We start from the raw sequence: 15372 nt of genomic DNA on the forward strand, positions 1-15372 counted from the left end.
GTGAGCGCTCAGATCTGTCATGTTCTTACTACAAATACTCAAGAATTTCAAATACGATGATGTTGATTTCTCTACGATATTTCAAGGACTTGGGTGTCTAGTTTATCATAAGCTATTGGGTTCGAATCCCACTAAAACCGTTTTTGTACAGCATATGAAAAAAGTGTCAGAGCGGCTTGAGTTTTAGGCAGGACGGATACGGGCGGCTTGAGTGCTAATAGGTTAATGTTTGTTTTTTTTGTTTTACATAGATATGTTTAACATGTATTATTTTCAGGTTTACCGAATACATTTGGTGATTATGATGAAACACCAGAGATGATGGCAGCTCAGTTGGAGGTATATATATATATATCATTTGATCTCCCTTGTTTTTCCCTTTTAAGCCCACTTCAGACTTGAATCCGAGCGAGTTTTTTTATTTCATTTACTTTTTATCCGTCCATCTGTAGACAGAATCTTCATCACACATGATAGTATGGTCTTGATATTATTGCTCTGTTCAGTAATCTGCCTTATTTTGTAAAATTGACTTCATTTCCGTTCATTCTGCACCTAAACTGGTAAACCATGACGGTTCGTCACCAACAATAATGTATTATACTATCAATCTTCTATCTCTGTTGAGGATTCACATTAGGCTTCATTTCTTCTACTGTACACTCATGACCTAGATTGGCCATAGTTTTTATTACACCAGTGCATCATGAGTGACCCCAAATGGAGAAAAGTGTTGTGGAATTTAAGAGAAACATGAAATATTAAGTCTTCAATGACTCGTGTCAATTATATTATATAGGGAAGCAAACCATCAGTGATTCGCTACGGTCTGATCGTATGAAATAGAACAAAATAAGTAAGCCTAATGCCATTGGACTCAATAATTCCCTATTTTTGGCCATTGATTTAGTGTGCGGATCTTCAAACCAGTAACGCCTAATTCATTAGGAAATGAATGAAAGTACCGACTTCATTGGTTTAGGCGGAGTCTACTCTACTCTACAATTTCAATCTATATTGGCAATTATACATATTTAGTAACCACATATGATTGCAAAGTTGTAGCTGATGACATGATGGCCAATGATTTTGGTGAGTTTCAGGGTTGTTGGTTTCAGTATATGTTCACCAGGGATGTTGAATATTGAAATTGTCAGAGCTTTTCAAACCACATTCACAGTATGCATGGTTTCCCTGAAACCCTAGTTTGACAAAAATCATGTTGCCGGGAGTCTTGTTCTATAATTTATGACATTGTGTAAATGCTTTTTCAGTCTTTTGCAAAAGATGGATTATTCAATATAGTAGGTGGTTGTTGTGGTACTACCCCGGAACATATACAGTATGTATCAGAGGTTTAATGCATATGATTTTGTAATTCATTGTTTGAACCTAGTGAAGCACTGACTGATTGTTATTATGAATCTTTCAGTGCTATTGCTGAAACTATGAAGCGACATAAACCCAGAGTACCACCTAAGGAAATGCATGAAGGACATACCTTGCTAGCAGGTAATTTGTTTTAGCTCAACAAACAATGCTCAATTTTATAAGTTTATGATACATTTTAATGTCGAGGAGTTTCCATTATGAGATTGAAAGGCATGAGCTGGTTACAGCATTCAAATGGAATCAGTGGTGGGTAATCCACTTGCACCAAATCATATCAATATAAATCACTTCTGTGATAGTTTAACAGGTCACTAAATCAATTTGCATTAACTCCAACAATTGTGCCAATTAGGTAAACCAAGTGGCAAACAAATATGTGATTGACTGTACTGTCCTACTTAACTGTCTAAACTGCAGCGCCTGAAATAAAGATGCCTCCAAAATACTACTGCAGGCATTATGTGAATTACATATTGGTACTTAAAATGCTTGAATATTGGCGAATATGAGACAAGTCACAATCTATGAAGTGTGAATAAAAGACCTACGAAGATTTTATTTCTGAAATATCAGTGTAACAGATTATTGTGGTTAAATCTTCATAATAGCGATTTAACCTCTGAAACTGGACTGCTTCCTATGGTGTATTTGCAACATTTTACTTGACACTTCATGTTTGATTGCTTTTGTTTTTATTAAGGATTGGAGCCTATGTATATGGGACCACTTTCATTGTTCGTGAATATTGGTGAACGTTGTAATGTAGCTGGTTCTCGGAAATTTGCACGACTGATTGCAAATGGTGACTACGAGGTGAATATTGAGTTGCTAAACATTTCAATGTTTGTCAAAACAAGACCATTTTCATTAGAATTTGGAATGCTGATAGGTTTTGATGATTGTCAGCTTACTAAAGTGTCCAACAATTAGAAAGCTTTTAAGATTGTGGGAGTAAGCTTTTTTCAGCCATTTAGATTGCTTTAGGCAATGGAATAATTTTCATTGATAGTCCAGTCAACAGTATACTAAGCATTAGTTGGAGTTTTGAATGTTTTTCTATGGGTGTTGTGTCAATTTATGTTTATAGGAAGCTTTGAGCATAGCTAAGACTCAAGTAGAAAATGGTGCCCAAATCCTTGATATCAACATGGACGAAGGTATGCTGGATGGAAAAGCTGCCATGTCTAAGTTTCTGAACCTCATATCATCAGAGCCTGACATTGCCAAGGTAATTATTAACGGACAATCATTAAACATGCTTATAGGGTTTAGACTATAAGTGTGCTTAAATGAGTCGAACGATTAGTTGAGCTCGTATGACTAGTTGCTAAGTACGTGTGGCGCAGAAATTTTGAACAATCAGTATGTGCATAAGTAGAAATAGTGCATGGAATATTCAACAGGATAAGCCTGCTCATTGCCTCTGTTGTATTTCTATGACTGATGAATTCCGACTGATTTTGTAGATGGTTCTAATTACTTGGATAACGAGAAAGCGGCATTTGAGTACAGGCTTTGATACTAGAAAACATTAGTAATGTACTAGTGATACGTAGTAGAATAACCACGTGGAGAATCAATGATAAGTTTAAAACCTATTATATACAAGATTTAAATGATTGAAAACGAATGATATCTATTAAAAATTGAAATAAATAGACACAACATTACAGACTATCTCTCTTGACACAATCAACAATCATCTCAGGAGTGGTGTAGATGAAATCTTCTAAATCCTGTATATTGTGGGTTTTAAGTTTATCAGTGATACATATTCCTCATAGAATGTGCCACCTTTGAAAAATTAGCTTGATATATTATGAATTTATCCATGATCCAAGATACACCCTTCTATCTAGACTATGTTATGCAGAGACACAGGATACACTCCTATCTCTGCAATGCTTAGATATTACTAAGGCAAACTCTGATCATGGGAAAATTAATTGACAACTATGGTAGATGATCGAAGTAGGATGATAATCAATAGTGGTTTATTTTTTTCTGGTATGAAAGCCGATAATAAAGTTCCTGTGGTTACAATATGGCTGAATCAATTGTCTCCAAGATTAAAGCGTGAAATCATGTTTTGGTTGTCATCAATACCTGGGTGGTTCAATCCAAGTTGCAGCATTCTGAGGGTTGCTCCAGATGGACTCGGTGAATAATGTCCATCATGTGGTTGCAATTGCATTTGACCTTATTCATTATATAATCAATTGTATAAGTCTACCATGAATTTTCTGTTTGTCTACTTAGGTACCACTGTGTATTGATTCGTCAAACTTTGCAGTAGTAGAAGCTGGATTAAAATGTTCACAGGGTAAATGTGTCGTGAACAGTATCAGTTTGAAGGAGGGCAAAGAAGATTTTCTCAATAAAGCTAGAATAATCAGGCGACATGGGGCAGCTGTTGTAGTCATGGCATTTGATGATGTTGGCCAAGTATGTATTTCACTTATTACTCAATCTACACTCCCAGCCAAAAGCTCAATGCATTTATGTAAGTTTTCTTTGGAAATTTGATCCTCTTGAAACATTTCAAGTTTCAAAGTCGTTATGATTTTTTTCTGCCTTTCTCTTCAAGAAGGGCATTTCAGAATTTTGAGTGCTTTATGTGGCACCCTGTCCCACCTATGGACTGCCTTTTGTTTCATGAAGTCATAATTATTATATCACTGATAAATTTTCTGCTCCTTAATTATCGAATCGTTCGAGATGATATTATATTGGCTTTTCTACTGAATGTTTATAGGATTTTGATTGATATTACCGGTAGTTTACAACTTCAAAAAATGTTTTTTCAATTTTATGTGTAATGTAGAAAAAAAATTAAGTGTGGTAACCAGGTAAAAACTTAGCAGATAAGTTGCCATATATTCTTAATTCAGCAAAATCAAGACGGTTTTCATTTTACATATGGTAATTTAGCATTGCTTAATTGTCCCTGGTGCAGTGTTGGAAGAAAAACTTATGAAGTTTGATATGAAGCGTATTTCTGCTGAATTGAAGAATTCATTTCATGCATCGTTTTACAGCATATGTCTTGTCCTTTTTAGGCCACAGACATAAAGGGAAAAGTTGATATTTGCACACGATCGTACAATCTGTTGGTCACTGAAGTTGGCTTCGACCCATCAGATATTATCTTTGATCCAAATATTTTGACTATAGCGACCGGAATAGAAGAACATAATGATTATGGTGTCAATTTCATCGAAGCTACACGCATAATAAAGGTAAATTTCGCGGTTGTGTATGGTAATACCGGGGTCAGATCCAGAGGCCAATTTTAAAGGACTTGCAACATCCCAAAAGGCCACTTTAATGTCCAAAAAGTTAAGGTGTACTCCCACACTGAAATGTTGCTATTGTCTTTGTGGACAAAATGAAAAGGGCACTAGAAACATTTGATGGAAATCTCACTAGTCCCGCCTGGGTCGGCCCCTGAATACATCCTGTATACTCCGGCTAATAACTCAAGCAACTTTTTGACCTTGGAATCCTGGCATTTTGCCTAGCATCTCCCAATAAGCCGAGGCCTTAAAAAAGTTAAATTACGTATTTGATTTGTTAATAAGTTTGTTAACTTCATTATTTTTTTGTCCGTCATCTGTCCGGTTGTTTGTCTGTCCGTTTATAGACAGAATCTAGTATTCTTGGGAAGTTTAAGATACACTTTGATCCATCGTTTCAATATTAGGTCCATGTATGTATCTACCCTAGCTGCATCTGCAGACCAAAAATTTATTCCAAAATATTTAAGTAGGTCTTCGTTTTAAAAAGTTGTCCTGCTATATAATGTCAACTAGATAAACTTCAAAACTTTTCCTCCCAAGAGTATTTTTCATTGTCGCTGCATGTATGCCTCCCCAGCAAGCCCGATTCTTAGGGATTTCTTTCTACAAGGTAGTTGAAATTTTGAAGGCACTTTGATCAATTGCTTTGAGGTTTGGTATGTATCCCCTAGGGCCTAGCATCACAAGAAAAAGTGGGTCCATCGAAAATAAGTTTACTTTTTGTTCGAAAAAGGTCATTTTAGATCTGAATTCTTATGCCTAAAGTTTCTACGTGTTTTGTAATTAGGGTTTTCTGTTTCTTCACAGAAAACCCTATTGAAATTCGCGTGATTATTATTATTTTTTTTTAACCCTTTTCCACACAGTTTTTGTTAAAAGTGTAAAGGCTTCCTTACCTTACCGCTGTCGCCGATACAATCCGTATGATATCCTTCAGCCCACTTCAATCTCCAGATACTGCATGGGAATTTTGATAAATCCACGTTGTAAAGGCACTGTCGAGCCGTAAACATCGGAAATTTGGCTCCGTTCAATTAGTAGCCATGTTGTGTTTTCTTTCCGAAATTTCTCTCTTCTTTATGAGGAAGAGCTATCGAATTATTCCCTCTCTTCTCCACAAACATTTCAAAGTCAATTTTATGAATTTATTGCTCAGCGGGTCCGAGTCCAAGAGTTTACGAGTCCGGCGTTCGCGTGTCTGACAGGTTTACGGGCATTTGTTGGTTACCTCTTTAATATTTTTGATTGGTTGTTATTCGGGTTATTTCATTTAAGTATATTGCTGATCAGTTCATGTAACCAAAAGCGTCAATAAACAGATTTTGAATTGATCAAGTTTAAATCAAGGTCGTTGAGTCGCGGAGGGCTATTAGAATTACGTTCGTCTCAGAGAGAGAACAAACAACAGAAAAGTATCAGGTGATTATCAATAGGCTAGGCTATTTGTAAATCAAAATTTTTCTAACCTGCAGTTACGTTCTGTGGCACAGTGGGTAAATCACTGGACTACAACTGGATTTTTTTTTTTTTGTTTGGTTTCAAATCCCAATATTGCATGTCTGAGCGTCAACGTACTCACATATGGCTAACCTGTAGTAATCGCCGTACAGTCACATACAGGTAACAACAGCGTTTTAAGTATTAAGTGAGTGCGACAAGCCTACCATGCCTATGTGCTACAAACACAACTTTTTCCCCTCTCGTCGGCCCTACAGTGATGTTACTAATAACTGGTGCCATTATAACATGGATAGGATTTGGTCAAGACTAGCCTAAAGTCTAATTCAGTCTATGTACTAATTCACTCGATAGGCCTATTTTTAGCCCACTTGGGACTTTAGTCCCAGCGGGCTATTGCGTTCACTTTTCGTCCGTCGTCCGTCCTGGACGGAATACAGTTATTTTGGGAAGTTTTGAAGACGCTTCAATGTAATGTCTTGATATTTGGGTTACACATGTATCTACCCTAGACACATCTTCAGCCCAAAAACTGGCCCTGTCAGAATCAAGATGGCCGACTGGCAGCCATTGTTGTTCGCCAAAATCAACACTTTTTACACATTTTTGAACTTTTTGAGGGAAATTTTGAAGACGCTTTTATCAATTACCTTGATCTTTTGGATATATGTGAATCCCCCCAGGGCCCATCAGCATAACAAAAATTGGGTCGATCGGACTCAAGATGACCGTCCTATGACCTTTTTAGTGCCCAAAAATGTCAATTTTGGCCCGAATTCGGAGTGCTGTAGCTCCCTACTGGTTCGCCATTTCTCATTGCAATTTGTGATGGGTATTCTTTGAAAAGGGATGTGTTATACCTGAGACAGGTATTTTTTATCAGCCAATTATGATGCAATTGGCGGCCATCTTGGTGTCATAAGCACTCATTCGTAGGTGGGAAAAGTTTTTCCACATTATATTGTTGATATTTCAGCATATTTTCTTACCACAATCAATTGGAAAGTTGTAGCTCATGACATGGTTTATAATTGTGGTGAGTTTGAAGGTCATTGGTTTTTATATATGGCCACCAGGGGGCGTTGAATAATACAATATCTTAGTATTTCTATATTATATTCGTATCAATGCATATTTTGTAACCACAATCAATTGCAAAGTTGTAGCTCATGACATGATCTATGATTGTGGCAATTTTTAAGGCCAATAGTTATTCTATATGGTCACCAGGGGGCGTTGAATAGTAGAATAACTTAGTATTTCCTTATTATATTGGTACCTAGGCATATTTTGTTACCATGATCATTTACAAAGTTATAGTTCGTGACATGTTCTATAATTGTGGTGAGTTTCAAGGTCAGTGGGTTTTGAATATGGTCACCAGGGGGCGTTGAATATTGAAATTGTTAGATTGTTGAACATTCGGAACCACTTCCCAAGTGGGCATGGTGTCCCTGGACCCCTAGTTAAAACAATACAGTGAAGTATTCACACGCAGAAAGGCCAATTGATTTGAGCCATGTGATTAAATTTGGCCAGGCCTTCTCTGACCTGCTGACATTAATAGTCAAACCTAGATCCAAAACGTTCATATGGTCACGGCTTGTATACCAGAAATCATTGTAGGCCTGTACATTTTGCTGTTCGTAGGTTTGGTTTACCAATTTCTCCATTCTTGACTGATAAGTGTACGGTACAGCTGTATGCATTATACAATTGTTCCAATGGGAATAGGGCCTATTGATTGGGCTTATTATTTCCTGCTTTAGAATACTGAAATAAGCCTAACGTTCATTCAAATATCCAACATCGGTGAAATTTTGATTACTGTATACATGTACTGTAGGTTTTTCATGTTGTATGAATATTTTGCAGTTCAAATGAGTATGATGCTGATTCCAATGTCAAACGCATGAAGTTAGATGGACAGTCAACACCAAGATATCTCTCTTCGACCGATGTTGCACCATAGAAGATCTGATTCTTTCAACTCAAGCAAAGTGATTCAACACGATCGACATAACACTGGAATAGGTTTGCAGTAACTAAACGGTTCATTTCATTTAGTCCTATTTACTTTTTTAGCCAATTTGAATATTATTGTAATTGAAACTCTGGAACTGTTAACAAAAGACAAGTTAAAAAAACACAAGTTATGCCTGATTCTCATGTTCAAATTTAATTCAAATTCTAATTTATTTTATTACATCATATTTACAAAGCATATCATTGGTTCATACAGTAATAAAAATTAGGAAAGAACAAATATTATTACAGAATTTTAAAAAAGGCAATGAATTTCTATAACTAAATGAACATTATTTTTCTAATAACTCAGAACAAGAGTGACTCTCCCGTTTATTAGGAAACACACGCAACTAGTGGAATAGGTTTGATTTACACACATGTTGCAGGTATCAATTGTTTATCACTATAGAATTTGTAATCCATAAAAGCCAAAATCAACATCAGCCGGAAACCCAGACCAGATCAATTCATAATTTATTGATTGAATCTACACTACAATATATGTACATGTATTTATTCAAATATTTCAATACAAACATTAACTTCTTCAATCTATTCTAAATCATAATACGTTCTTATCTGTAAATTCACTCAATCTATCGACTCAGCAGGTGCGAGATGAGTTCTTAATAGGACAGATCCATTTTTAAGCATGGTGATGATACAGTATCATGATGTTTGAATGCCAAAATAAATGCCTGGTCAAATAGATTAATATTTGTTGATTGTACATCCGCGTATGTTCGGTTTCAAAGCTGAATCATATTGACGTTTACACAGTGGTAGCATATTAGGTTCGAATCTGTCAATGCATTTTATTCTATGTATCGATATTTCAATTTACTACACCGATCTTTCTGAATGGCTTTGCAGAAAACCCGTCATCGCTGCTTGGCAGCTATATTTATTACATTTAAGTTTGACAGGTTTTTGGATCAGTCGATTTTGGATTGCACCCAGCATCCATCTCAGTTTCATCATCTCTCATGCATATCTGGAGAATTGTTTTATGAGGAAAATATCAACATGTTTTGACTTAAAGTCTTGATGTATTTGATAATCTGTGGCTAAAAAATCAGCTGATTGGCAAAAATGTACAGTATGTGATGTGATATGGTAGCACCTTTTGAAGAAAACTGAAAAATTTACTTTTTCAGCCGCAATCTATTTTCAGGGTTAACTTCTGTCTTCATAGTTAGTGGTTGAACTTATAATCAAGGGCATTAATGTGCAATCTGGTTTATTTTGCTTGTCCACCATATTAGACAAGGTTTGAACCAAAGTGATAGTACTAGTTTGCTTTACGTATTTGCACTTAAGTCTGGACTAGTTGACATTTGGTTTTACTTGGTCCGTTAATATAGGTACTCAATAAATCATGATTACTGAAATTCACCCAGTTTGAGTATCACTAGAAGGGTTAACTCCTAAAATAAATTTTGTCAAGGTCAAATTTTAAAACAGAAATGTGGAACTGGATCTAAGGACTCTCTAAAATTTAAACAAAATTCAACCTATTTTGGTTTGTTTGATTAGGCTACCATGTGGTTTATTCTATCATATGAAATACAATGCCTATTCATTTGCAGAATACGTTACCAAAATGTCGAGTTAGTGGAGGAGTTTCGAATGTATCATTCTCATTCCGTGGCATGGATGCTGTTCGTGAAGCTATGCATAGTGTATTCCTTTACCACGCTATCCGGGTAAGAATAAAGCTGTCATTGACTAGATCTTTGAGCCCTATCAGCAGTTATGATACTCGGTGTTATCACTGGGAATTATATGTGCTAATACAAAATGTACTGTACATAGATGAATATGTCCTACAACTGGTAATGTAATCATGACGCTCTAGCCTTTAGAGCACTCAGTGACCTCTGACTCCTCTTGAATGGATTGGGCTGGGCACGAAGGTTAAATCTGGGCTTAGTTTAATCATTAATCTCCTAGCAAATCATTACATTTATGTTATTGCAAGAAACCATTATTGTAGGAAATGAAACTTTCATGTAGGCCTACTTAGGAAACAGCCTTGTAAGCTGGTCAGGATAGGACCTATGTACAAATGAAATCTATATCTTTTCAAATACTACTGAAGTAAAGAATGTAAATGTCAATAACCTGCTTTTTGTTATGAATCAATTGGTATTTGATAGGCTGGTATGGATATGGGTATCGTAAATGCAGGCTGTTTACCCGTATATGATGACATTGAACCTAAACTGCTTGAGCTCTGTGAAGATGTTCTATGGAATAAACGACCTGAGGATGGAACAGAAAGATTATTGGAACATGCCCAAGTAATAAATTGAATCTATTTTTCGTTACAGATTTTCACTTTTAGTATAGTTGATATTCTCTCTAAGAGTTTATTATTTAAAAAAACTCCAAAATGATAAGATACCCTATGGAATGTCTAGTGAAATTACTGGCAACCATCAGCATTTGTCAGAGATGATGTAACAAATGCAAACCTGCTTATATTATACAATAACAGTGAACTTGTACTGAAATTGCCAATTTAAAATTTGTATTTCTCTGTAATGTTATATAGTTAAATGGTTGTATTTTTAACCCTTTAACTATATTACAGTAAAATTCAAACTAGTAGCATACTTGATATTAGTGAATATATCACATTTAGGAATAACTTATACACAATATTCTATTTATTCTTAAATTAAGGTTAGAATGCAGTCTAGCGGGTGTAAAATGTAGTTAATTAATGTTGTTTCTATTTTATATTGGATAATTTAAGATGTATCTACCGTATCTGATCTGTTAGCCAGTCTGGCTGCTAGGACCTACACTTACATGGTGGCACGCACCAGTAGCTGGTGCTTTTATACATGTATTCCATAGATTGTGGTGACATATATCATGAGTATAACCTACAACCTGGTTGAATTTCTGATCGGGTACATTTTATCGATTTTTAGAGTTTAGGTAAAGGGGCCAAAAAAGTTGAACAAGACTTGCATTGGAGAAATGAAAGTGTAGAAAGTCGATTAGAACATTCTCTTGTTAAGGTATGTTACATTGCATTGCATTGATTTTTCGTCGAACTGCCGATGCCGATTCACCCTTACCAAATTTTTTGTTCCTGATATACACAATTTACAGTATTACAATTTTTGTACAAATAAAAGTCAGAAAAACATTAAAAAAATTTTGTCTGCTTTGCCAAAACGGTTACAGTTGGGATTAAAACCTAATATCTTTCTATTTGAAATTCTCAAGCATTTAGGGTATAAAGATAACAGAACTGAGCGCTCAGTTCTGTCCAAACCCAGAAGTGAAGTACCGTATTTTCCGGCCAATAAGCCGAGGGCAGTTTTTTAGCCTAAAATACATGGATTTCATAAAGCTTCGCCCAATAAGCCGAGGCCCTTCATCAGAGATTTTAATTCACTGATTTGTCAATTAGTTCATCTTAATTGACGATTTAAGAGGCTGACAGTAGCGCCCGCCGATGTGTGAGAGTGCTGTGTATACTATCATCGCCGAGTGACTGTGCTATATATAGACTCACTCAGCTGATTACTATACACACAGCCATACACGCAGTACGCGGCTCACTGCTGATTTGCATATATACTAATGTATGAACTGACACGTGGTAGTACGATGAACTCGCGCGTTATATAAATGTATACCATTGCCGCTGTGCGGTGATGGAACAATCAAAGTAAAAATAAAATAGTTCAAAATAGATTATAATTGGTAGTAAATAATTACCTCAAATAAATATCGACCACTTTTCTTGATTTTGACGATCATTGAGAGCATTAGAGTGGCATAGATCGGGAAGTGATTTTTTATGTCAGATCGTATCCGCCCAATAAGCCGATCACGATATTTTGGGTAAAAATCTGAGGCTAGAAAATCGGCTTATTGGCCGGAAAATACGGTAACTGCTATATTTCTTAAAATTTTGAGGAAAAAATCATGTTATGACATAAACTAACACTGTAACAAGTTATATGATGACAAAAATGGGCTGAAAAACTAAATTCTCTGCCAAACACCAATTCAAGCAGGTCAGGATAAATTCCATCAAATGGTCATGATTTTGGTGGCTCACCTCATCAAATCTTATATCAGATGAAAGGCGTGTTTACTGTGAAAAAGTAATGCAGACCTTTAGTGCATGAAAATCAACTGGAAATGAGCTACTTAGTATAATAATGAGGATTTTCCTGTGAATTTTCTGGGGAGTAATAGACACTACAGGGTAAAATTCATTGTAAAGACATTGATTAAAATTGTTGAATCAAAAATTATCTGTGTTGATATTTCTAGGGAATTGACAAATTTGTCATAGACGACACTGCTGAAGCCCTTGGTAACAAAGAAAAGTATCCCAGGCCTTTGCATATCATAGAAGGCCCACTCATGAAGGTATTGTATGATGAAATAGAGAATGAAATTATTAGTCATCAGTAAAATTCTTTTACACCATCATGTATTTTTAGCCCACTTGTGGGGATTGCATTCACTTTCATCACAAGAAACATCTGGTCTTTCAAAAACAAGATGCCCATCTTGTGGCCTCTTTGATGGCACCTATGCACAAGTTGTAGACCATGACATGTTCTGAGTTACAACAGAATTGGTTGATGATGGGGCATTGAATTTTGAAATTGTCAGATTGTCAAGCATTTCAATACCACTTTGCAAGTGGGCATGGCTTCACAATTCTATTAGTTAAAATAGCCAATCTTTTATGGAATTTCAGTTTTGAATATGAATTCATTTTTCTACTTCAGGGTATGAGTGTTGTAGGTGATCTATTTGGTGCTGGAAAAATGTTCTTGCCGCAAGTTATTAAATCTGCGCGTGTTATGAAGAAAGCCGTTGGCTACTTGATCCCTTTCATGGAAAAAGAAAAAGAAGAAAGTCAAGCGAAACTTGGACTGAAGTCAACAGAGCCATCATATGCTGGTGTTGTAGTGCTAGCGACGGTGAAAGGTGATGTGCACGACATCGGCAAGAACATCGTTGGTGTTGTGTTGGGCTGTAATAACTATAAAGTGATTGATTTAGGAGTGATGACACCATGTGAAAAGATTCTACAAACTGCTATCGAAGAAAAAGCTGGTAGGCAAAGCTGGTTGATAAAGCTGTTGTAAATCAAACTTTTACGGGGATAAACTTTATGGAGTTAAAAATTTGGAACATAAATACAAAATTCACTCATTTTATTGAAGCAGTGCACGATACTTCTGTCAAGCGTATTACTTACTGCAAGTCATTTATTCAAGGCCCAGTATATTAATGCTCGTGTATTTCAGATATAATTGGTTTATCTGGATTAATAACACCATCATTAGATGAAATGATATATGTAGCTAAAGAGATGCAAAGAATTGGTATGCAGTTACCATTGCTGATTGGGGGAGCTACTACTTCAAAGTAAGTAGATAATTCATTTCAGATGAGCAGACATAGTTTTCATATTGTGAGGAAAGGAAGCACGGTGCATGCATCAATTGCAACGTTGTCACCCATGATATGCATATGATAGAATTGAGGTCTAACATCATTACCTGCTGTACATGTTGATGAGGGGAAATGAATATTGAATAAAAGTTTGTCAAATTTTCAAGCATTTCGGTACCACTTCCCAATTTGGCTGGTGTTCATGGACCTGTGTTTCTATGATTTTCAAGTATTTCCCTCGAGTTTCCGTAAGTTATGTAAGCTGTATGACATAACCAGGACTAACATCATGTTTTGTTTTTTATTGCTTTTATTAGGACACATACTGCTGTTAAAATTGCTCCCCGGTATCAACAACCAGCTATCCATGTCTTAGATGCATCAAAAAGTGTCGTAGTGGTGAGTATTCAAATAACATGACACAAACTGGTTTTAAGAGAAAATGATTTTCACTAAATTTTCTTTGAGATTAGTGGTGTATGGTAAAAAAAATTCACGGTATTCATTTGATAATTTGGATAGAGAGTAATAAAACTTAAGAATCTTGACCCAATTAGATTTTTAGCCTACTTGGGTGTTAACCTTTTAACAAGCATTCTAACTCATTTCCCTCTGAGCAGATGGCGCCACCAGACTGCCTACAATGTTTATAGCATTTTGTACCTAATTCAAGGTCAGAATATACTTTACTTGACTAACTTTGTCATGCAAATATATGGAAACCATGTGTCATGCGATGCAGATTTCTGGTGTTGGAAGGATAATTTAAGGACTGGTGTGGCAGAGTGGTTAAAGCCTTCGGCTCTAGGAAGCCAAGTCGTGGGCTCAAACCCCATACATAACCGTAGTATCCTCGGACAAGAAACTTAACTTTATTGACTCTCTCCACCCAGGAGTAAATGGGTACCTGGCCTGATAGATGACTCCTGAGCGCTTGTTAGCGCGCGGTCAGGGCCGGCGGAAGTTATAAACTATTGGTACGGACATCCCCAACCGTACCAAATAGGCAGAAGTGCGTAGCGCGCTCTGGTTCGTCACAATTAATAATTGCGCAGAAAATTTTGAAAAATTGACATGATACGCATTGTGGGAGCATTTCAGAATGCATTTTAATAGTCAATTTTGTTTCGTTTCCATCAAGCCCCAATAGCGGTGTCCTGTACACCGAAAATTTTTTAGGTCAAAATTTGCCGGTTCTATAGCCACACATCAAGAGTATTAATTGTTATGGCCGCCATCGGCATTGTGGCGATTTGTTCGGAAGATACTTTAAGGTGGTTAAAATTAGAAGGTTGCTAAACTGGGTTTAGAAATCTATAGACGCAAAACCGGCTGTTTAATATCGTTATGAAACAATGTACAAGATTGGGATATGCAAACTTGAAGATATCGTAAACAAGATTATCTTCAGCTGTTCAATTTCCATGTAAGTTGTCGCGCAAAAATAGCATGACCACTGCGTGGCTTTTTACTAGACTGGTACCCGGTATATTTGTTAGACGGATCCCGGTGTACTACATCGTGACGCAGCAGGGTCGATGATGTCATCAACGACGACGACAGCACTGGTCCCAACCTATGTTTACACAGAAAACAAAAACAACATAGATAGAACTGTGGTCGTCAGCGTGACAGGAATTTTATTACACAAATTTTGAAACATCATTGACAAAATTATTGGTCCGGCCATGGTCGTACCGGTTCCACCGACCCTGGCGGTGTTACTTCTCCCCAGTGTTTTAAGATTCTG

The 15372-nt window shown here is 36.4% G+C and overlaps 1 protein-coding gene across 3 annotated transcripts in view; it reads left to right on the top strand.

The window, feature by feature from the left end:
- Positions 1-15372, top strand: part of LOC141899542 (methionine synthase-like) — a 93070-nt gene that overhangs the window by 56640 nt on the left and 21058 nt on the right. For all 3 annotated transcript variants that reach the window (XM_074785922.1, XM_074785915.1, XM_074785930.1), the window contains 14 exons: positions 278-339; positions 1275-1342; positions 1433-1512; positions 2093-2205; positions 2480-2620; positions 3652-3837; positions 4452-4631; positions 9767-9883; positions 10337-10480; positions 11120-11209; positions 12483-12581; positions 12950-13280; positions 13475-13595; positions 13940-14021. In XM_074785922.1, the coding sequence (XP_074642023.1) occupies positions 278-339; positions 1275-1342; positions 1433-1512; positions 2093-2205; positions 2480-2620; positions 3652-3837; positions 4452-4631; positions 9767-9883; positions 10337-10480; positions 11120-11209; positions 12483-12581; positions 12950-13280; positions 13475-13595; positions 13940-14021 (1814 nt within the window). The remainder of the gene's footprint in view (positions 1-277; positions 340-1274; positions 1343-1432; positions 1513-2092; positions 2206-2479; positions 2621-3651; positions 3838-4451; positions 4632-9766; positions 9884-10336; positions 10481-11119; positions 11210-12482; positions 12582-12949; positions 13281-13474; positions 13596-13939; positions 14022-15372) is intronic.

This window comes from Tubulanus polymorphus, chromosome 1 (assembly GCF_964204645.1).
Source record: "Tubulanus polymorphus chromosome 1, tnTubPoly1.2, whole genome shotgun sequence".
NCBI classification, from domain to species: Eukaryota; Metazoa; Nemertea; class Palaeonemertea; order Tubulaniformes; family Tubulanidae; genus Tubulanus; species Tubulanus polymorphus.